The 23,425-nt window shown below is 38.3% G+C and overlaps 1 protein-coding gene across 6 annotated transcripts in view; it reads right to left on the bottom strand.

The window, feature by feature from the left end:
* NMNAT3 (nicotinamide nucleotide adenylyltransferase 3) overlaps positions 1 to 13,229 on the bottom strand; it is a 28,309-nt gene extending 15,080 nt beyond the window's left edge. For 2 of the 6 annotated variants that reach the window (XM_074154173.1, XM_074154168.1), the window contains exons 1-2: positions 4,656 to 4,872; positions 3,310 to 3,446 (exon numbers count right to left, since the gene is read on the bottom strand). Coding sequence is in view for 3 of the 6 variants with exons in the window: in XM_074154168.1 (XP_074010269.1) it covers positions 3,310 to 3,418 (109 nt within the window). In the remaining 3 variants the exon portion in view is untranslated. Of the gene's footprint in view, positions 1 to 3,305; positions 3,447 to 4,655; positions 4,959 to 13,088 lie in introns of those variants that run through there. The other 4 variants (XM_074154170.1, XM_074154171.1, XM_074154172.1 and 1 more) reach the window with 4 other exon arrangements.
* Positions 13,230 to 23,425: the final 10,196 nt, after the last annotated feature.

The raw sequence follows: 23,425 nt of genomic DNA, 5'->3' as shown, positions 1-23,425 counted from the left end.
AAATTCAAAGATTTGTTTCCTTTTCATTTTTTAAGTTCAGTTAATCTTAACTAATGTCTGACATTATTTATTGTATATACAGTAAGGAACTACTGCTGATCTGATCCTACGCCAATCATGTATCTGTATTGCTATACACACTACCAAAACAGTAGGATCAAACAGGGGTTGTTTGTGTTGTTTTCAAGTTCCAGTTATGAGAACTGTTGCAGGAAAACAAGTTCAAGTCTGCATTTATGCTGACTTGCTGCTGTTATGAGCTGTTCCTATCCCTTTCTTAAAATATCGGCCCATTTTAAACAGATGCAGCCCTTGAACAACAAACTTTCAAATTCTCAAGGCTGGTTAGTGACTAATTATGCCTTGGACTTCTCTGCTGCCCAGCACTGCGTCTGACACAACCCACTGATTGTGTCACATTTTTCCCAAGTTTTCATAAGGTGGTAACTCATTGTCCTTCATGTTCCTCTTGCACCTGTCTTGTCACAGATAGAAACATCTCGGCTTTCATGCCCCTCTCCTTTGCCCTCTATCCCTTTTGGTCTTATCTGGGAAATTGGTGATATAAGTATTCTCCATGGGTAATACTCGGGAAGCAAGGTTTTAAATATCTTACACAGATTGATGCTAGTACTATTGCTTTGGACTTTATGGTCAAATAAGAAATCAAGAGAAATACAAGCACCTGGCATTACGTAGATGACAGACTAGATTGATAGACTGGAAAGGCATTTCCCACAGTCAGTGCAAGTTTCAAGAAAGAATTTTAAAACAAGGGATTGAATCTAAGAAAATTATAGCTACGTGTGAGGATGTGTAAAGAGTCAAATTCACACGAATACAGACAAAATCCAGACAAAGAGAATGATTACTCAGTCACACGTAGCTACATCTGTTGTATTTAAAAGGCAGCCAGACAAGATCTGTCGACTGATATTAACAGAAAAAGGATGAATTACTTGACGTGTGGCAATGAAACTGCAGATACTGCTTAAAGTATCAGAAACTCAAAATTCCCTACTTAAAATAGGGATGTATGAAAAATAGGATTAGACAGCATTTGAAACTGAAGTGATGTGTAAAAAAGCTGGCAGACAAAATTACTGGAGACGTCAGTCGGGATGCACATGAGGGATAGCCATGTCGTTCCTAACAGTAAAACCCAACTGTGAAGTCAACTCCAGCCAAGCTATTGCACAACTCGCCACTTCCACCTGATTTGTGATTGTGCAGAAATACTGAAGTAGCACCAGAAGTAATTCTCACAGCCTCAGAAACATCACTCCTCATGCTAGTTAATGCTTCACTCATTCCAGTTACCTTTTCAGGCATTCAGTGTGTATGATAGCTCAGAAGTGCATTTTTCTTACTGAGAAGGGAATCAATGTGAAGACAGCAGACTGCTACCTCACTTCAAACAAGCTTTAGTTATGTATAACCTGTTCTCCAGCCCCACTATCAGCTCCCAGTCGGCAACTCAAGCTTCTTCTTAGCAAATAAGCTCCAATTTATCCTCTGCTTCCCTGGGTAACCGCAGAAGTGGAAACAGGACTAAAAACATGAGACAACGACCAATTCCTGGGTGGGAATGGTTCTGCCATAAAACAGGCATCCAGAATCGATCACTTCTATAACATGTTGCCAACCCCTTCTGTTTGAGAAACTGTCTTCACCATAGCAAGAAAGACCACATACCATATTTGTGTATCCATACATATAAACACATATCTAAATTTACAGTTACTTCAAATAAAACTACCTCTTCTTAGGATGGGTAAAGCTTCCACAAGCTAACTTAGGATTCTTGCCTTGCGGACTTCCTGGGCTAAGCATTCAGAAAATGCAGTGATGACACTGTGAGCAACCCAGACACAAATGAAGTCCCCTTCTTTAATGCATGAACGCAAGTCACACACTATCCAGAACTAAGCACTGATGTTAGAGCTGCAATGTAATGCACAACTTTCATTTCAGCCTTTCAAAATTTAATTTTTACTATGATTTTCACTAGACTTGTTTAAGCAAACTGCTCTAAATAAGGGGTGGAGTCTTGTTACACAGACCCTGGAGCAGAACAGAATGAATTCTGATTCAGAGAGAATCATAATTCATTTCCCAGTTCTTATCTTTTTTCAAGATAAAGTAAGGTACTGGACTATAACATATGGCTTAAAAAGAATTACCAATTGGTCTCACAATACCTTTCTACTCCTTGCACACCTGGGTAGCAGAAGCAATTATAAAATTACAGTGAGATTACCCAATTCAAATCCCTTTTTAACCCTTTATTTCTAGTCCCACGGGAGCAACAAAATCATTTTACAGTTGCAGGACTATAGAGACTTGTAGAGGCAGCCCTCAGAGTCAGTTGTGTAATTCCTCCTCACGAAAGTCAACATATTCTCACACTATATGGCAAGCGTGCAGTTGCTGCTTTTACTGCACAGCAGTTATGAGACTCTCTCCCCCCTCCCCACAATTTGACAGCCAAATTCCTTTTACTATTATTTTCTGTTCAGGTTCCTACTGAGCCACCTCTGTAGGAACTTCTGTCAGGTTCCAATAAACGATAATTCCCTTCCAACCTCTTCCAGAAACATATGTGTATATTTTAGCTGCCAGATGGAAAAAAAAAGACAACAAAAGCTTCAGCAACTAAATAGTTGACGAAGCTTAAGAGTTCAATGCTTCTCAGCAGCTTTTCTGATTCTTACTTAAGTTCCTGATGTTACTCACACTCCTTTGTTGCCGAAAATTTCTAGCCTGCTGACATCTAGCTTTTCTGATCACCTTGATGAGGAAGTTATTTTGCTAGGGGAGATAACTTGTACCTCTTAGTGAAAATGGCTAATGAATAATTAACGCTTCATCTTCTCTCCAGTTTCACTTAGCTGTTAAAACTGCTAACTGTAACGCTTCTTCATGTTAAAACATAATATATCATAAAAACATGAAATTTGAACATAAATGTTTCTTCTCAGGTTCAAAATTGTTAAGTATACTCTTTCAACAAGGCTCAGTCCATTCCATGAATAGGATCCTAAAACTGTAGATAAAACCTTCACTTTATTTGCATGAACACTCGTTATGATACCTGTTTATGTACCGAGCCACAGGAAGAGGTAATGCTAGACTTTCTATATTGAGTATGACATGAAAACTTCATATTGAACGATCAATAAAGAAAATTAAAATTAAGCCAGCTCTAAAGTGACAGCTTATCTATAGCAAGTGCTAAAAAAAAAAAAAATCTTTCTGACTTTTCACAGTAAACCACTGTGTGTGTGATGCTAATGACACCTTACTGACCTGTTTGGTGCAGGTGGTCTCTAGCCAGCTCAAATAAACGCATATGCATGTTTGTGATGGGGTTAAAGGAGCCACAAGCTAGAAGAATGAGAGGTATCCTGCTCTTCATTCTGACATCAAAACATTAAAACTCCACCCTAAAGGAAAAAAAAATTAAAATAAAAGACAAACTTGACAAAGAACAGTCTACCCGTTGTTCCTCAAAATAAAAGAAGCTGTTTTCAGAACTGCATATTTCTGGAACACTAGTATAAAGTATCAGAAGATCAGGTCTCTATCATCACAGCATACAGGAAGTACTAGCTCAGAAACAAGTGTTCTTTGATATTAGGAGAGCATAAAAAAAAATTCTGTTTCCTCATGTACATAGATGGCTAGAAAGCATTTCTAGAAATTTATGTTGTCACTATTATTAAAAACTGTCAGATTTTTTATGTTTATTTTTAACCCGCTTTTGTCAGAAAACAAGGTTTTGTTCTTTCTGTCAATGTCCTATTAATAACTTTGGAGCCTGTAGGCCTGCTACAAAAGCAGATTATTATTTTTTAAAAAATAAGTTTTTGTGCTCTGTTTAGCCAAATACTATTCTCCATCTGCAGTGTACAAAACCACTGTAGCTCAGAGCATACCTCTCACTGTTCCAAGTCCTTATATCCCCTTATCTTTTTTCACTTTTCTTACTTAGAAAAATTTAGGAATAATGGTTAAATCATTATCAAGTTGATGTTTTATAGCTGCCAACTCTAACAGTTCATTTACAGAGGCTTTTTTCATTTACAGCTGTAGGAAACACATTCAACAGCACTCCCTCTTTACTCCGCTTTATTATCCCTGTAGAGACACTAACAAACTCATATGAGAAAATTTGTATGCAAACGTAACAGGTTCTTTATTCAGAAAAATCAAACTCCGGGTGTTCTGTTCAATATCAACAATTCTGTAAATGTCTTTTCATTGTATAGGGAAAGGTCTTTTTGCCTTGAAACAGGTAGCAAAACATTAGTATCTGTGATTAACCGAGAAAGAAATCATTGCTAGAATGTGTCAGTGTTCTTTTGTAGTCCCAACTTTTTGCTAGATAGATTGTATTGCCACAGATTAGTCAATGCTGAACTCTCAATGATAAAATCAATGAATTCCAGACTAAGAACTTCCTAGAAGCAGAAACATTTTACAGTAATAACTATGATGATGTTGCTCAGCATCCAGCCCTGCAAACAGACTTATTACAATCTTATATGACCACCAAAAATCAATGACACAGCCATATAACTTTACCCAATTGCCAAGCCGTATCAGTCAGCACCTCACTCAAACACACACAAGTTCAAGGGAAAAACACATACCCATTCTTCCCTATGACATGTATCAATAGCAGCTCTAGTTCTTACATCTGCTACTTGATGGTTCCAATATCCTCTTTTCTGTTCTGATGAAGTGCAGTTTACATTTCCTTTCCTGTTTTTTTTCTTTTCTTTGCCATCTTAAGAGTTATTAACTGAACGATTTCTTTTCATTTTTTTAAAAGAAGCTTTTCATTCCAGGGACTTCTCTTTTTCTCACCTGAAACAGATGTGTTGGATGGTTTGATTGCAGCTCTTACTCATTTATACCTCGGAGACTCTAGGGAAAGCCTTCACCCTGTAAATCTTAATGATAAACAGACAGTACTGCTCAAAACCCAAATCAAAACAACAATGGACAAAAAGGAAAAAAAGGAAAAAATAAAAATACAAACCAAGAATGTACTAACATTAAACATGTAGCAAAGAGGCATTTCAAAAGATGTTTTTATACATATATACCCCAATGCACATAATATATAAAAAAATATGTAAATAAAAATCAAAACATCAGCATTTTTATTCCTACTATCCCCTGTGTAATGTATCCTAAACTTATTCAACAGGTATAGTACAACTTTTAATAGTTCAAACAAAACTTTCTGATTCAGTTAATAACAGCTGAGATAGTGGCTAAGACTTAAAATCATTAGACCACCACCCAAAATAATAGAAAAAAAGAGAGCTTCAGCTAAGCTCTCTTGAGAAATCAGAGGAGAAAGCTTTAAACACAGAATGTGAAACAGAGAAAGCCTCTTCACTTTATGTGATGCAGTGGCAGTCACGCTGCCTTTAAGTGCTACAGCATCCCAGTGTCCCTACAATGACAGGCTTCATTCATAAAACATATGGTAAGATTTTATTTTGATTAGGTATTCACCACCTGGCAAACCAGTTTCAAATCCTCAGTTTCTTGAGAGAAGGGGTAGCAAAATCACTGAAAAGTTACATTTGTACTGAGGCTTTCCCACTCTTGTATAACTACTGTACCTCTGAAACTATCTTTATATGATTGATTTGCTGCTGCCTTGCTTAAAACTGGCAAGATTTTAGCAGAGTCAGCTCTGCTATTCAATGTTTGCTGCATCAGGACCATGTCTGTGTGTGCACCTCAAAGGAACAAATTCAAAGAACCTAAAATCCCAGTAGAAAAAAAAACCTGTATTTCAGAATTCTAAAGAAAATGCTCAGCGTGTTAGTGAAGAAAGTTTTTTTTAAAGCAAGAGACGCAGATGCCAACTGAGCTATGAAAGCTTCTTTTGATTGATGAGATTAATATTTTTAATAATTGCCTATGATAACAAGGCTGCACCTTCTACTTTCAACTAGTTGAAAAGCATTTGCCAGAAACCTTGGGAATAAGTCAGTTCACACCAGTATGATCAAGCAGTACTAGTAAGTTTTGTATGTTTATTTTAAGAGTATAATAATTGACTTAGTTTTTAAAATGTAATTCTGGTTTTCAAAAGAAACAGCCACGCTTCATTTTTCCATGAAGAAGTCAGTAAGCTCTGTAAAAATATCTCTTGTTAGTTCAGTTTTCCTCCTGAGAGACACTACCTTTTGTTGTACTTCTTATCAGAAAAAGATAACACATCTTTTGTCATCTTTGCTGTCCGTCTTCAAAATTCATAAATAATGGAAGCAAGAGAAAGCACAGCGCTGACCAGAGACTGTGAAGGTTTGTTGCTTTGGAACATTATAGGAATTATTTTTAGTGACAAAAGAAAGGACCTAAAGAATAAGGTTTAAAGAGACCAGTTACAGTACGTCCCCATTTCATGCAATAACTGTGTATGGCTCCTGCTGGTGAGCGCTTCTGAGTCTGTGGGCTCTGCCCTGAGCAGATGTACTAACAGCCTTGGCCAAGCAGGTGTCTTCTTATAAATGCTAGTTCTTACACGAGTGTCTGCCGTTCAGAAGCTTTCAACAATATGGTACATCATATGGCTATACATACAAGGGTAGATACCTTCAAATGAGGAGGCCACACCTAAGCTATATAAAAAAAGTTTTATGATGGAAAAATAGTTATAATTTTCATTAGAAAATTCCAGCAAGTTCTTTTTCTATTGCCTATATTCCTACAATGTGTCAATAATAGATGACATTATAGATGACCACAGTTAAGTTCTGCTGAAAGTCAGTAATTAGAGCTATATCTGATTAATTATCAGGAGCACAATGGACTGCTGAGCAGAGCAGTCTGATTCATGAGCTGCTAAATTAGTAAACTGGAGGACAAGACACTGATACGTGCACACTATGAGGCAGACTCACCCTTGAGGTAAAAATTCTGCAAAAAGCAGAAATAAACTGAATCCTACCACAGGATAAAAGTGTTATCTCCTCCTGTGAGGGTGAATCTAGACTAATTTAGATGAAATTTAGATTAGAACAAGTTCAAAGCTGCCCACATCCATTCTTCTTTTTGGCCACATCATTAGCTCCTGTAAATTCATGCAGCTGCACTGAGCCCAGCAGAGTTACACCAGTTAACATTAAGACTGTTATGATCACCAAACACCTTTTCAAAGTCAGAAAAGTAATTTTAGTAGCTAACCCAAATCACAGCAAACCACAGTACACAACTATCCCTTGAAAATATGACTGGATATCAGATTTTCTCATGCTGTTCCTAATGGAAGTCATTGCCGTAACAAAAGTTACTCCAGTCAGTAAGTTCCCAGCATGTGCTGTCACTGAAATCAATTCTCCACAACAGTGACAAATACTTACCGGTATATATATATACCGGTATATACCGGACAATACTTACCTGTATATCCCTACCTTCCACTCTCATAATAAACGTAACAAAATCTGGGTGAGAGAAGAAATGAAAAGTGTATAAACTAGGGTAATATTTTATTTGCTCCTCAGAAAGTTACTCACCCCAGCCAAGAAGAATTTTACAAGGTGCACATAAATATTACACATAGCCTAATATGACACACTAATCCTCTAAAGTAGCTTTTTCAGGGCCACATGATGGATCATATTATTGTTAAATTCCAGTGACTCAGGTGCATTTCATTTCTTTGACTTTGATTGGAAAGCCATTAACAGAGTGTATGATAGCATACACAGTCTTGGATCAGATTCAGCATATCAGAAGTATGAAGTTGCCCCTCCCAATCCCCACACCAGACTTTTAGTCAGAAAATGCAAGTCCCATCGCACTTTCTAAAATAGCTTCAAAGGAACTCCCAAACTTCATCACCTTCAATCTTGTTGCTGCCTTCACTAGAGCAGCAGCTTACACAACCTTACAAAAATCATTTGGGCTATTTTATATGTGTCTGTGAAAATGTCCCAAAGCACAACAAATATTGTCTTTAATAATGCATAAGGTTCTTTTGCTTAAGATAGAAGATCCAGCTTTATTTTGGAGTACTCGCCATTTTTCTTCAGCTTTGTCCAGCCAGCAATTTTCCCAGCAAATGGTAGTGACCAAAAAGCTATCCACAGACAAGTCACCTCACAGAAAACTGCAATGTATCTGTGGCGCAAATTCCAAGTCCCTTGGCATCTAACAGAGAAAGCAGCCTCAGCAGAATTGTCTCTTCATCTCCTGAGATTAGGATCCTTCAAGTCACAGCACAATACTTCACTCTTGCAATTTCTTTATTTCAGCCTATATCAGTGTGAAATTACCTTTCACAGTTCTGAAATCAACTTAAACATGATTTACACTTGTTTTGTCCTTTTAATTATTTTTTTCTTCCAAATAAAAGCTAGTTCTGTTTTTAATTTTCACTCACAACCATTTCTGCTCCATTGCTAAAAAAACTGCAGTTGAAAGGCACTAATAAGAAGATTCACCATAAGAAGTGCACATGGACAAAGCACGAAAAATGTAAATAATAAAATGATCACAAAACTTATACATTCTGCAATATATGCTAAAAATGAATCTCCAGTTAATAATGAATACAGTATTGCCTTAAATGATTTTCAAGCACAAAAAATCTGAGCTGAATAATTCCTTAGCACAACCTTAAAAAAAAAAAAGTATTCTCAACACACACAAAACAATGCCAGTGAATTCAAGTCAACTATAACATAACTTTTTAACCTGTGAGTTGTTGCAGGTTTATAAGTAGAATTACACAGTGGGACACAGAAGTGTCTGGTCCCCAGAGTCTAGCTGATAAAATCTCCACAGAGATACTCCCAAAATAGTATTCCGTAGGATATATTTTTCTTAATATTCTTAATCTGGACCCTCATCCTGCAAAATAATCGCTTTTACAGGCTGCCTATTGCCTGAACAGCAATACGGAATTCAACAACCCCTATTCAAGCACATCAACAGTAAACTGCCATATTGTTAACATGCATAAGGTTTACTAAATATTTTGAGGTTGTCAGATTTACCTGTTGTCTTTCAAGTAGAAATGCAAAGACAAACCACAACGCTCTTTATGTTCTTTCTCTATATTCTCTGAAGAAGTCATAGAATAACCCCCATTTTGTAAAAAAAAAAAAAAAAAAAAAGGTATTTCATTCTACCTGCACATAATACACTCAGCAATGCTCAGAAATAGAGCTCTAGCAGTTTCATCTAGTTACAAAGCCAATGATACTATGCTCATGCAGAACTATGCAAAAAATAAGTTTAAAAAAAAAAAAACCAACTTGGCAAACTACACACGTTCAGAGATCGCTGGGTAATGCAGGATCTCAGCAAGCTTTATGCAACAGCAGTCCCTGCACCTTTGTTGTAGCATGTCAACAAGGTCCAGAGAATACAATCAGGTCCTGGCATCTTCTTGTATTCACTGCAGCATGATCTTTATATTCACTTATCTAGTAATCCCTAGTGATCTCTCAACATCTAACACTCAACTCCTTGCCTATTCCTTGGCCCCTTATCAAACTAATCAATAAGATTTTTCTTTTTCTACAGTTGTATAAACTATTTTAAGTAACCAATAGTCATCCTTCCATTTGCATGTACGAGTCAGTCATCCACAAAGACCAGTATACTGATTTCTAGAAATAGAGGATACGTGCAGAACTGCAACCTAGGGTGGCTATTTTTAAACAAACAAACTGCTGATTTAGTAAAAAGTACCAACTTGTCCGTCATAAGAAAACCTCCTATTAAAACTTCAAGAGTTCCTTTTGAAAGGCCACTCAGTGATTTTTCTTCTGTCAACATCTTCTCCAATTTTCTTAAAATTAGCAAAATACATTTAGCAGAACCTAAGGCAAATCTAGTAATGGAAATAAATCTACCATTTGTGTGCAAGCTGTAAGTGGAAAAGAAAGCATCTTCAATCGCTAAAATCTGTTCTTATAAAGCTGGCTTTAAAAGAGAGTAAACTCATGAAACCCCTAAAAGTACTACTGCAGAACACTCACATGCAAAATAATCATATACAGCAAGCACAGGGTAATGCAGGATTTCCAGAACATCCAGCAAGACCAAAGTTAAAATGTCAACATCCATAATCCCACTCTTTCCTGTTTCAAAAGAGGGCTAACTATTTGTTATCTACTGTGTTAGGAGAAATTAACTCCTCATGTTCTTTGTGTAGTTGGGAAAGAACACTTCACTGGCCCTACAGTTACATGGAAGAGGTCTTCTAGCAAGTAAAGTATTAAAATAAAATTAAAAACTTGATTAAGAAGGCTGTCTTTCCATGCTTCAAGGTTTACCTGGCCACCTCCAGGAAGCAAGAAGGAATTCTTCCACAATATATACATTCTATATATATATATACACACACACATTCTATATATATATATACACACACACATTCTATATATATATATACACACACACATTCTATATATATATATACACACACACATTCTATATATATATATACACACACACATTCTATATATATATATACACACACATTCTATATATATATACACACACATTCTATATATATATACACACACACACATTCTATATATATATATACACACACATTCTATATATATATATACACACACATTCTATATATATATATACACACACATTCTATATATATAGAACTGCTCAGTTTGTTAAGTGCATGATAGGTCTTCTCATTTTCCTCTGAAATTTCAGCTATTAGTTACTGCCAGAGGCAACAAACAACTCAACAGCTGAGGTTAATAATGCATGTATAAAGCTGCTCTTGGAAACAACATGCCCTCCTGCACCAATTCAGTAGCATCCAGGTGTCCCTAAGTGTAGCAAACTTGACAGTGAGAAGGCTATTTGCATTTACATTTTTAAGCCATCAAAATGAAAAGCATTATGTGCATTTCTTACTCTAATATGTGAATTTGCCTATTAACACTGAGGATTTTCCATAGCAATGAGGTAGCTGAAGTAAACAGCTCCTAGGCTCAAGAGTTCACATTGCTTGTTATCTTTATATTTTAATTAAATGATTAATTTAGAATTTCTACTTGCTTCATCTTGTACAACCAAAGAATTCAAGGAAATTACACAAACACGTATGTGCCCTGCCTATTGTCCAAAATGTTTTGCTTGCTCTTGAAGAATTTCTCGTCTGTTCAGGTAGCTCTATCTGTCCAAAGAAAAAGTGAGATGCTAAAACAACTACAATGAAATTAGGTACCCAATTACAACCACAATCACATTGTAACTATCACCCTAGATGTTTGTAAGTTATAAGAACTGAAATAAACATTAATAACCATACAGTTATACCATCTTCAAAACTTTGACTGCACCTCCTCTGTTTTTTGGTGGCAGCCAAAAAGCCAACAAAATGTTGGCATCAGGAGAGGCAAAAAACCAACTGGGGCTGTTTGGTTTGGGGAGGAGGAGCTTGGGGGAGGCTACAGCTGAGTTTTACAAAATGATAAAGGTACTAGATAAACTGAATGCAAAACTTCTGCCTGCAATACCAGATGTAGGGGGCACGCAGTGAAAGCAACAAAAGTTTCTTTACAATAGGCGAAAGCGTACGCTAGGAGGATACATACGTGGTGTCCCTAATGAACAGGAACAGCTGTGGCTGGTGGCAGGGAACACTGCAGGAAGCAAGCGGCCAAGTTAGTTCCCCTAAATTGCATCTCCTTCTCTCCACTGCCGGAGACAGATGCCTGGGCTGGACAGGCCACCAGTCTGACACAGCACGGCATTTCTTGTGGTTCTTAACATCTCCATTATACCTCGTATGCCCATATGGATGGCTAATTTCTCTGTTTCTTCTTGTGAAGAAAAATACACAATGCTTGGTGGGCTAAGGGGCTTCTACAGCATTTTTTGAGTGGTGCATTGCACTAAACAAACAATATGGGGGAAAAAACCCACAACTGTGAAGGTGGATCATGCCATTCAGGCAGCCCTCCTTCAGGGCAATGGCACCCTGCTACGGACAGGGCAGGCGGCTGGGGGTTAACAGCTTCAACCAGCACATTTTATCCCCTGCACCACATGCAGCAGGAGCTACTGACACAATTTATGAATTAAGACCTTAGAAATCATCACTGCAATGAAATGCGATTTGTCTCAGTTTATTTTCAAAGGCAGAACCTCAAATGGCTCAAATTCGCCTTCAATAGGACTCTCACCTATTGTGTGCTCAGCCATCTCTGGGCTTCTCAAAGGTCTTTTAGAGCATCTGAACGCCAATTAGCTTATCCTATCTAAGCTAAATTCTACAATTTGCATTTCTGAAGTTAAAGGCACAAAGCTAATTTATTGCTAGAATCAAACAATGTAACTAGACTTAACTAGCAAATAATGCCTGAAAAATGAACTACCGGCACATATTGTATTGCTACAAAGCTTAAAGAAAACAAACATCGGAGATCATTTATAAAACCAAACAACAGCTGTTGCACAAGGGGGGAAAGCGCAGGAGAAAGATGAGTCAGTTACACTGTGAAAGCCAGGTAGAAGGAATAAAAAAAATAGCGATATATCATTTTCTTTTAACTCTGACAGCTGAATAGGTGTTCGGGGGGAAAAAAAAAGAAAAAAGTATAGGTTTAATTTGCTGTTTAAAAAAAAAAATAATATGATCCTGGATGTATGTTTTTGACGTGGAGAGCACGACTCCGGTCCCTGAAAGTCAAGGCCAGCACGTTTTTCGCTGTATCTGGGGACTGACCGGCCCTGCTGCCACGGTCGCCAGCAGCTCCCAGGCCGGCGCCTTCTCCCCGGTCAAGCCCGTGAGGTGCCACTGCGCACCCAGCGACCTCCCGTCCCCTCGCCAGGGGCCCAGCTTGGCACTCAGGCAGCCCCACCTTAGGGGTCCCCCGTCCCTCCCCTCCGCGTACGCGGGCCGGAACGGCCGCGGAGTCCCGGCCCGGCCCTCGTGGTGCAGGCCGCCGCCAGGCTCAGGCCCTGGCGGGGAAGCAAAGCGGAGCCGCCGACCCAGCGGCGCCGCCAGCCCGCCGCGCTCCGCCTCCCCACCGGCGCGGGGTCGAAGCCCGGCGGCCGGGAGTCCTCACCCGGCCTGGCCACAGGGACGGACGGCGCCGCCCCAGCTCCGCGCCTGGACGCTGACGGACGGGCCGCTGCGCCGCTCGGGCAAGCCGCTACCCCGCCGCCTCCTTCCCGCCTGCGCCAGCCCCCGCGCCGCTGCCTCCTCCCCTTCCTCCTTCCTTCCCGCCCGCCTACCTTACCGGGGGCGGCGGGGCCGGGTCAGCCGTTGCCGGCTCCGTGCGGGACAAGCCTGGGTAGCGGTAGCGCTGCGGTTGCTTCCCCCTTGCCCCCCCTTCAGTGCCGCTCGCCCTCGGGGCTTGGTCCGCGCTGCTACCTGCTCCTGCCGGGGCTACGCTTGGGACATCACGACTGGTCCTTCACCAAGCACCGTTAGGCGTCCTCCTCTTGTTAGAGGGCAGGGAAGTTGGTGTTTAAACTCCTTCACCTGAAGGGGACGTTTCAAACTTCTGGCTTCCTGCTGTTATTTATACTTTTAAGGACGGGCCCTGCGGCGCCAGGGTTGCGCTTTCAGGATGGCGAGGTCGATTTGCAACCGGAAAGAGTTTGACAGTTCAGAAGCTTGGGATAACGAAGCTCAGCTGTCTCTGCTTGATGACTAGCCTCATTGTCATCTTCTTCTCTATCAGCTATTGAATACACAAATATCATAAAATGTATGTTAAATAGATTCTAGCAAAACGTGAAGTCCAGAGAGTGTTAAATCACTTGCTTATTCTCTTTAATTCTTAGGCGTGTAAAATGCAGTTTCTTGAGATGTCAGAATGTCACCGGTTAGTTTTAGAATCTACCCAAACCCTCCTATTTTTTATAATGTTAAAGGGAAGCACAACTATTCCTTTTGTCTGACATTGTGGTAAAAAATAAATAGGATCATGGATTGTATTTTTAAGCTTTACTGTGTGAAATGCACATGCAAATGATAAAACTTGACTTTTTAGGCATAACTTTAGAAAGTCTGAAATCATAACTTAGACTCCCAGGACAAGGCACAAGCTTTATAATAAAGACCCTGATAAGTATATAAGTTATCGTGTATTCTGGTTTTGGGTCTTCCTCCCTAATGCTAAATTTCTCACACCAGCAGATAATCCCTGGAGCTGATACTTTAGGATGATGAAAGGAGCAGTGGGGGCAGTGCTGAAATTGTTGTTTGCCTGTGTGTGGCTATGTAGTTCTTCATAACATTTGCTTGCTCTTCACTGGTCCTACCCTGTTCCTATGAAGTGTTATTTTAGAATACAACTTATCATTTAAGATGTTAGGGGAATGCTATTGTTAGTAGTGATTTTTTTTCTTTGTTTAATACAGAAAAAATGTTGGACAAAAAGACTACACAAACAATTTCTTATGTATAAGCAGCCTAGACTGTAGGTGCTCAGGCTTTAAAATACTATGGGATTATATAATGATGAAAAGCCAGATAGACAGTTTTGAAAGTAACTAATATATATGTATAAATAATCTTTCTTATCAAGGGTTTGACAACATTATAGAAACAGTAATTCCCCCAACTCCCTTAGGGAGAGAAAAGTCCATTTTAAAAAACTTTATGAAGCTGACATCCTAGTGCATAATGGATCATTTATTTTTGGCTGACCAGGGATAATAAGCATATAAAGCTTATTCTGAAAAGGAGTAGCTAGAATTAAAGCCTCCTCTTTGTAGATTTTGAATTACCATTACATGTTTTGGGAATAAGTAAGATTCCCTATAAAAGGGAAACACTCTGCTTAATTTACAAAAAAGAAAACTAATCCAAAGATTAAATTTTGTGCATCAAGCTTGAAAACAAAGGGTGAGTGTCTGAGCTGACACAAGTTAAAGTGGCTTCACCTATCTCAATGGGAACTGTTTTATGCTAGCTGAGGTTTTGTCCACGATTTTTGTTGTAAATTGAATCAGTTGTGGTAATAAGCATTTCTTGCTTCTTGCCTTTAAACATAAACTTCCCATTTCAAGTTAGAATTTTTAAGAAACTGTTTAATAAATGCTTTTTGAATAGTTATATTTAGAATAATTTGCTAATGGTAAACAAACGGAATAGTGGATCTGATCCTAAACTGTGTTCCCCATTGAGCCCTCATGAAGTGGATGAAACTGCAAATCGTGCCTGAAAGTGCAGTGATGTAAAAGAGATGGTATGGGAAGAGGTGAATATCAGACAAGAAAATGTGTAAGAGCTGAAGCACTGAGATGCCACACTGCAAGGGAAGAACAAACGGCCACAGAAAGTTCCAAGATGATTATGAAAGATGAACTAATTAAAACCTGTCTTTTGGTAATTAAATTAAGACAAAAGTTACCACTACAAAATCATGTAATGTTCTGACAATTACCTAAAGATAATGGCAATCACTGGACCAGCTTCTGCTCTTTATCACAGTAGTCTTATTTTCATGAGTTTCAATTCTGGACTAGTTCCAATGGGAGTTCGGAGCAGCAATGCTATCCTGTTACTCTTCTATTACTATTAAGTAAAACATGTTAGAATACCCGTGTCAAGGTGTAAAATTATGAGTATGCAATTCCAAGCCAAAGTTGTTCCAGATGCTATGAATCGGTAGCTGTATGAAAATTTGGCATTCGCTGCAGTTCTTGAGACCCAAAGCTCCCAGGGCCTTACATAAGTTATGCACATCAAGGCTGTAGAATTAGGTCTTGTAATTGTAAAATCTGCCAAAACAGCAGCACGGCAAATCAGCAGAATCTTTTAGTTCTTGGCATGTGGCCTTTACTGATGTGTAGTTCAGATCTGAAAAAAATTCTATTGGGAGGAGATGGAGAAGAGAAACATGAGAGAAGTGTTCATTAACCTTTACCCTCCATAGCAGAATTGGAAAGCAGTAGCTTGAAGTCTTGGCTTGGACAGCGAGGCTTCACTCAGCTTAATCTTTGAAGTAAATACACAAGCTTTTATTTTTAAATTACTTAAATGCTGCAGTTACTGTTAGTTTGAACATTAAATCAAATATTACAAATATGGGTGGACAAGAAAATGTTAACTTCTTGTAAATGAAAATCATTCAGTTGCTTGATTGCTATTAAAGTCAAACATTAGCAAACTCGTTATTACTGAGGCAAGCAGTAGAAATCAAAGGCTAAAATGCAGTACAGAAACAAAGCAAAGCAGTCTCCAGTGTGCTATATATCCCTCTGAAGCTGCAGAAGATAAATGAGCAGAGGTAGAGACAGGGCAGAATACAAAGCTCTATCTGAAAGCTAAGGAAAAAAGAAAACCAACTTAAAAGGGCTCAAATAACAATCATAAAACTTTTTAACTTGGCTGTAAGGAAGGCTTATCTAGAAGATAAAACACAAACACTGAAAGGCAGATAAATAAAGATTTCTCGCTTGTTTTGGGCTCCGTGACAGTCAAAGCAGTTTTTTTGTCACAGGTGGACAGAATGGAATGCTTGCTTCACTTCTTTCTTTCTTTCTTACTTTCTTAGAGAGTCTGTCATGCATGCATTTTTAATTTTTTGGGTTGTTTTTTTTTCTCTCTCCTTAATCGTCCACTGTTTGTAAAATTGTGTCAATATATATCCATTGTATCTTGGTAGGCATTGTCTTCTGTTTATTTTGTCTTTTTCTTTTGGTCATTGATTTCACTTGCTTGTATTTTGAATTTTAGTGATGTTAAAATAGTTCATTTTGTTTGCCTAATGTTTCAGATACATTCCATATTATCTTTCCAGCATAGTGGCATTACTGGTTGATAAGGGTTATGACATTAGGGTTATGTTTGGTAATTTAGTGACTCTTAACAAAATTATGCAGGGTTGTATCTGGAAGTAACAACAACATATATGCAGTCCAAGACTACTTTTGTAAGATGTTAGTCTGCTACCGTACTCTTCCTCTGTAAGCTACAGAATTTTACCTGCAGATATTTTTTATAGTTGTAGCGGAAACCACAGCATCATTTTTGTCAAATATCTTTCCTATACCTAAAGCCTCTACATAATTGGCAGTTTGAGATTTAATAGTTCTGCTGAGCTGAAAGTGGGAGTAATACTGTTATCAAAAGGAAACCATTCCCGTTTTCCTGGTATGGCTCTGTTCAAATTCAGAAAGGACCAAGACAAAAAATAATGGTACTTTAATTCAGAGTCATAGGATCATAGAATGGTTTGGGTTGGAAGGGACCTTAAAGATCATCTAGCTCCCTGATAAAGAGTCCCTCCACATTTTTCCTGTAGCCCCTTTAGATACTAGAAAGCTGCTATAAGGTCTCCCCGGAGCCTTCTCTTCTCCAGGCTGAACAACCCCAACTCTCTCAGCCTGTCTTCATAGGAGAGGTGCTCCAGCCCTCTCATCATCTTTGTGGCCTCCTCAGGACCTACTCCAACAGATCCATGTCCTTCTTGTGCTTAGGACTCCAGAGCTGGACACAGTACTCCAGGTGGGGTCTCACCAGAGCAGAGTTGAGGGGTAGAATCACCTCCCTCAATCTGCTGGCCATGCTGCTTTTGATGCAATGTTTTAATTATATGTTTCTGTACAGCAAAGGTGCTGTAACGTCCCCACTGGGTAAACCAGCAGAGTTAAAGCTTCTCTTGGAGGCATGATCTGATATTGGCACTTGATGGTCTCTGTGTGTTGATGCAGCCTGGCAGACATCCGTGCACTGAGTGGGACAGTGGCCTTGTGAGAGGGGCACTGCTGGGAGCAGAGCAGTACATGGGGAGGGCCAAGTCCACAGAGTCTCTAGAGCAGAAACTCCATCAGTAAAACAGGTTGTAGTGAGAATACAGTATAAACCTTGTGTCTGTTTACCAAGAATGAAATTGGATTGAAAAGAAACATTCACTTCTATACTGATAGATGACAGTAGTTTACTTCTTTGTGTTCTTAACCCAAACAGAATCTTTCTAACTCTACACTGGTTTATGTGAGAGGAACAACAAAGCTTTGGGCATTAAGATTCTCTTTAAAGTACAGGGAACAGTCCTGTAATGATTGGAATAATTTTAATTAAATTACTTCTAGTTAATTTATAGCAGTAGTCAAAATTGAAATGTGTCATGGTGGCGTATTTGTTCTGGTAAAGTTTTGACTGTACAGTACTTGCTGATCTCTTGCACGGATAGAGCAGAGAGAAGAGAAGAAAGTCTAATACTGGAAAGTATATGGATATTCATAAAACTGGATATCTGACACAGTTCCATTCTACAAAGATACCAAGAGGACTTTGTATTCTTTCAGTGCAGAACAAAGACTAATTTAAAAACCTTGAAGGTTTGTTGTGAAAAAGCTGTCGTCTTTTGGGGAGCTCTGTAATTTTTAGAATAACTTCTCCATAACACAGAGTAGCGTAACATAGAAAAATGGGTATAATATGTGGATTTCATTATTTCTTATTTGAGAGGAATTGTTGGGAAGACTCATCATTTCCCCGCCCTAAGTAACGGAGGTAATCCAGGCTTCGATTCCTGCTGCTGTAGCCACACAGGTTTGCTGAAACGCTCAAGTTGCTGTTTTCTGAGAGCAAACTATAGTTACAGGTTTTTTTCCCCATGTGACCTCCTTTTCTTCTCCTCTGCTTCTGATCTTAGGAGAAAATTGAGGGAGTTTTTGCCTGCTCATAACTGATCTTAAGGTTATTACACCAGGATTTTTGTGGACAAACGAAGTGGTCCGTGGTGCAGATTTTGTGTTTTGAGGAGGCATTGCAGTGTCACTCTTCTCACAAGATAATTCCCTCTGTGCGCACGTGGTGATGGTGTTTGTGCTCTTAGAAAGCTGTACAATTTCAGCAGGCAGTGGGAAGCGTTACTGAGGCCATGGTCAGCTGCAGCCCCTTCATGTCAGTCAGACGCCTGCCTTTCCTGTGTAGCTTGTACTGCCATCCTCCTCAAGGACTAGTGCTACATGACATGGTTTGAATTTAAAAAAAAGATAACATTTTTGTTCATATCCTTGCACTTTTTCAAAACGTGATATTGTACTTTAAAGCATAAAAATTAAATGCAATGTAAATATCACATTTTACCCATTTTTTAACATAGTTCTCTTTCTTGTTTTTTGTCATCTTTGGTAGCTAGGGGATTTTTCTCTCTCTCGGCTCTCACTAGTCTAATTTTTAATGACTCGGCTAGAATATTATTTAATCTGTTTTATATAAACTTTAAAATGATATTATGAGGCATAAATATAATGCTCAAAATCTTGATTTCAGAGTAATTTAATAGAGAAGATCTTTTACAAAGCAGTATTGTGCAGCACAATGCATGAAGGCTTTCATCCATCTTTATTGTTTCTCATTTAGGCCCAGATCCACACTTACATGCCAGATGGCAACTGTAGAGGAGTTTCAAGTTATAGCTGCAATAGATGAGAAGATAAGTGCCTCTTGAGAAAGGGAAAGCCAGATTGCATATTCCTTTCAATTGCACCTGATGACTTATTGCTAGTCACTAATTGGCTTGTCCGTACACAGGCAATTCAGAATCTGACGGCCGTGCCTAACTTTATCTGTAGCTCTGTTCTTCCTGCAGAGATCACTGGCGAAATAAACCGTTGCAGAGAAGAATATTTTATATGAAGCTCTGTGAAAAGCAGACCTAAGGGTTTTTATTTTTCTTTTCATTACTGCTGTGTCAAGATTTTTTCCTTCAGGAGAGCCATAAAATCTTGCACGACTGTCATTGTTAGTTATTATTGCAAAACAGAGTAGCAGACTATGGTGTGCTAACATTCAATGGACAATACATCCATATTAATAGAGAGACAGAAAACTACGTACAAGAAGGTCTTGGTCTATTTTTTATTAAAGATATGAATGTTTTTATAGCGATCTTCCTTTCCTACATATTTTAGTCCTGGGTGGGGCATTTAACCACTTATTTATACTGCATTCAGAGAACTGAGAGACCCAACTATGAGGAGCATGAAATAAATCAGGAAAGAGATTTCACTACTTAGAAGCCATCAGCAGCTGAAATGTTTCTAGAGCTTTAGAACAGTGTTTTTGCTTGCCATTGTTGTTGATGAAAGACAAGATCTGCGTTTAATAGTATAGCATATAGCCAACCTTGCAATAAGCCCTTTAAAAGGTGAAGTATCTACTTAGAAAACAGCATCCCTCATGCAATGAAATGTCAGTAATTTTCCAGCTAATGCAGAACCTGCATTATCTCCCAAAATCTTCAATTCAAAGCATTTTCCCTAGATATGTTTTGCTAAATGCAGTGGCAATTTACCATTTATGTGCAAACAAAAAGCCCCAGCTTTCTCTGTTATAAATTAGTATTGGATGTCCTGAAGAAAAATCAAGGGAAAACAGGCTATGTATTTAAGATCTTAATGTGCAGTATCTTTGTTGCCCGTGCATCTGTAATCACAGTCCCAACAAAATAGGGGTGGACGTGCAATATATCAGGGCTGTAATGCCGTATAAATAGGTAAAGAGCATATCTTGTTAAATAAACATGAACTAAAATAAATTGCTGGGAATCAATGGTACTTCTCAAAGGTATTCTCAACAAAGAACGGTGTGAAAGTAGAAATATTCTTAAATACAACAGCACCACATTAAACATCCAGAAAAATGATTGGAGAGATTCCCAAGAATTTAACTGGACTGTGAATTGAGTCCACATCTTATATGTTACAGTTTGCTTCAGAAAATTGCTAAATTGACTTTTCCTGTTGAGGGCTCCACAAGTAACAGATGAGACACAGTCACAGACAAGTGTCCAATCAAGAATGAAGCTGTTTAATACTTGGATAGCCATGTAGTCAAATCAGCAGGCCTCAGGGAAATGAAATTTAGACATCGCGAGTGTGTTAGAAGTTAATGAATGCAGATTCCTAAAAATCTGGGGTCAGGTCTTTTCAGTGGTGTTTCTTTTTCTCTACACATGATCCAGACTTAAAAGATAAAGGGGTACTTGCAGCGGCCCCATTGCTACAGCTGAGCTAATAGCTTGCAGCTGACAAGACTTTAAATCCTGTCACATATGTGAAGGAATTACCTTGCTCATCAGCAACCACAGGTGGGTGACAAACAGCACTTATTTAACAGAATGCAGCAGCTCTGTTTTTTTGGTTTGGCAGCAGCAGTGAAAGGTCATTTTTCTAACTGAACACACAGGGTATCTGTAGGTAGCCCCAAAATAGAATTTAACAGAAGCATCAGGTTGTGTGTACCTTGAACTTGCAAGCATGAGTTATTGCTATGATAGTATTGCCCTTTGAATGGGGCTTTTGAAATTTTGCATTTGCATAAGGACTTAGGAGAGTAATCGTTATAGCGGTTTCTACCATAGCTTTGGTAAAACAGTTTAACAAAATGCCTCTCAAGATATGGCTGTGTCTTGCTGGCCAAAAATCTTTGTAGTACCTTTTGTCATCTTGCAAAATAAGGGGTACTTTGTAGTCTATACCATTCCTTAAACCCTTTGAGGGAATATTATTAACTGCAAATTAAGGGAAGAAAGTCTGTTATGATTTGAAGTAAGCACGTTAAGAGGCTAAAACCAAAGAATCAGTATGGCTGGCTGGGAAGACAGCAAGAATTAAGGTAAGCTTGCCAAGAGATGTTTGAAATGATAGTATACTCTGTAGTTACTTGACAATAAACACTTGCTAATAATAATAAAGCAATAGCTCATTCTGTAACTGAAATATCTTAAAATGCTAAATTGAATATTATTGTTCATTTAGCATATATTCTAACATAAGTGTCAGCCTGTATATGCTATAAGATAACGGAACAGCTAAAATCATTAGATAGAAGCAAGCTTTCAGTAGGTTTGACTGATGGAATCAAAATGATGAAGGGTTCACTAATTACTTCTTAGTCTTTCTCTACACCAGAGACCAGAAGCAAGCCAAGGTGAAGCTCAAGACAAGCAAATTTGTAATAAGTGAAATCAGTAAGACTTCCTATAGTCCCTAATCATCCATAGGATTTCACTGATCTATTCGCTGTGTTGAGGGAAAGGAGCATATCTTACAAGAACTGGATAACTGGCTAGTAAATTTAACATTTATGATTTTATAGATCAGGGTAAAAACAACTGATATCTTATTCCAGGGCATTACTGTTTTATTTCTGAAGTATTAGGCACTGGTTGTAGTTAGAGAAAATTCAAAGGCACCATTGGTCCAATAGTGCAGTTATGGCAAAGTGACAGGAATAGTTTTTACGTGAATTTATTACTTCTAAAGGTGTTGGCTTGACTGATGTACTATAGACCACCTTCACCTTTAGACATAAAGCTTCCGATGATGAAAAAGTAGTTTGGTTACCATATAGCTAAACAGTGATTCTTCCCAATGGAAAAAAATTACAGCTCTTTCTCCTTGAGATTAAATGTCATTTGTTGAAAACTTTAGAGATTGTTTTCTTAAGTCTATTTTCTGTTCTCAGCTAATATTAACTGAATTCAGTGGGGTTGTGTGACCTAAATCAGTGAGTTTGTGCTTGAAACTGCCAAGCTGAATGATCTAGGTTAGGATTGGTTGGAGAGAACAGAGATGATGATGCTTATCTATATTTGTGAATAAGCTCTTTGTTACAAACATTTGTTTATTTTTTCTTCCCCTGAGTTGGCAATTGTGGGGTACCAGGTCTGCATGGAACAGTGGGCACTTTCTTATGCTTATTTTTCTGCCACAGAGATATTCATACGTATGAGTAACAGCAATTTTCTCTGTGGCTTTTTTATCTTGATGTTTTAAATGCTCTCACTACTGTTTTTATTTGTTAATATGCCATGTCACACATATCTCTGCAAATACAGCAATGAGTAATTCCATTTTCGAGGTCAGGCCTGTTACAGGAGTTGCTGTTTTTCCAGATAAAGGTTCAAGGTGCTTTTCAATGAATCACTGCTCTAATAAATAATTTTGTATATATACTAACATATAGAAGTTAAGATATTAATTTCTATGCAGTGCCTGTCATGAATATGTAGTTTAAAAAGCCTGAGATGAATAAAGCATATGGCCTTTACATTTCAAGACCATATCTGTAATTCACTGTACATTCATGCTGATACACAGACAAAGGTGAATTGGTTCCAGACAAAAATGCATCAATGCTCTATTGAATAGTCAATTATTAAACACATAATGGAATCTGTGGTTATCAAGGCATGCTCAGAATGTGCATAGGATGCATAATTTGCACCAGAATGTAACAGGATCAGTCTATTTCTAAAAAATCTAGACAAAATTATATTAACATGGGATTAAAATGAGTTACTGCTTCTGCTGTACAATGAATGGCCTTACTTCATTTACCCTCCCAAGGAGCTAATTTCAGAGTCTTATTATATGTACAAACCTAGAAAAATAGCAGTAAACAACATTATTTTCATTGACCTCAAGAAAT

The sequence above is a fragment of the Numenius arquata genome, chromosome 9, assembly GCF_964106895.1.
Source record: "Numenius arquata chromosome 9, bNumArq3.hap1.1, whole genome shotgun sequence".
Taxonomy (NCBI): Eukaryota; Metazoa; Chordata; class Aves; order Charadriiformes; family Scolopacidae; genus Numenius; species Numenius arquata.
Note: the sequence above shows the minus strand (reverse complement) of the source record. Positions and strands in the feature narration are given on the sequence as shown.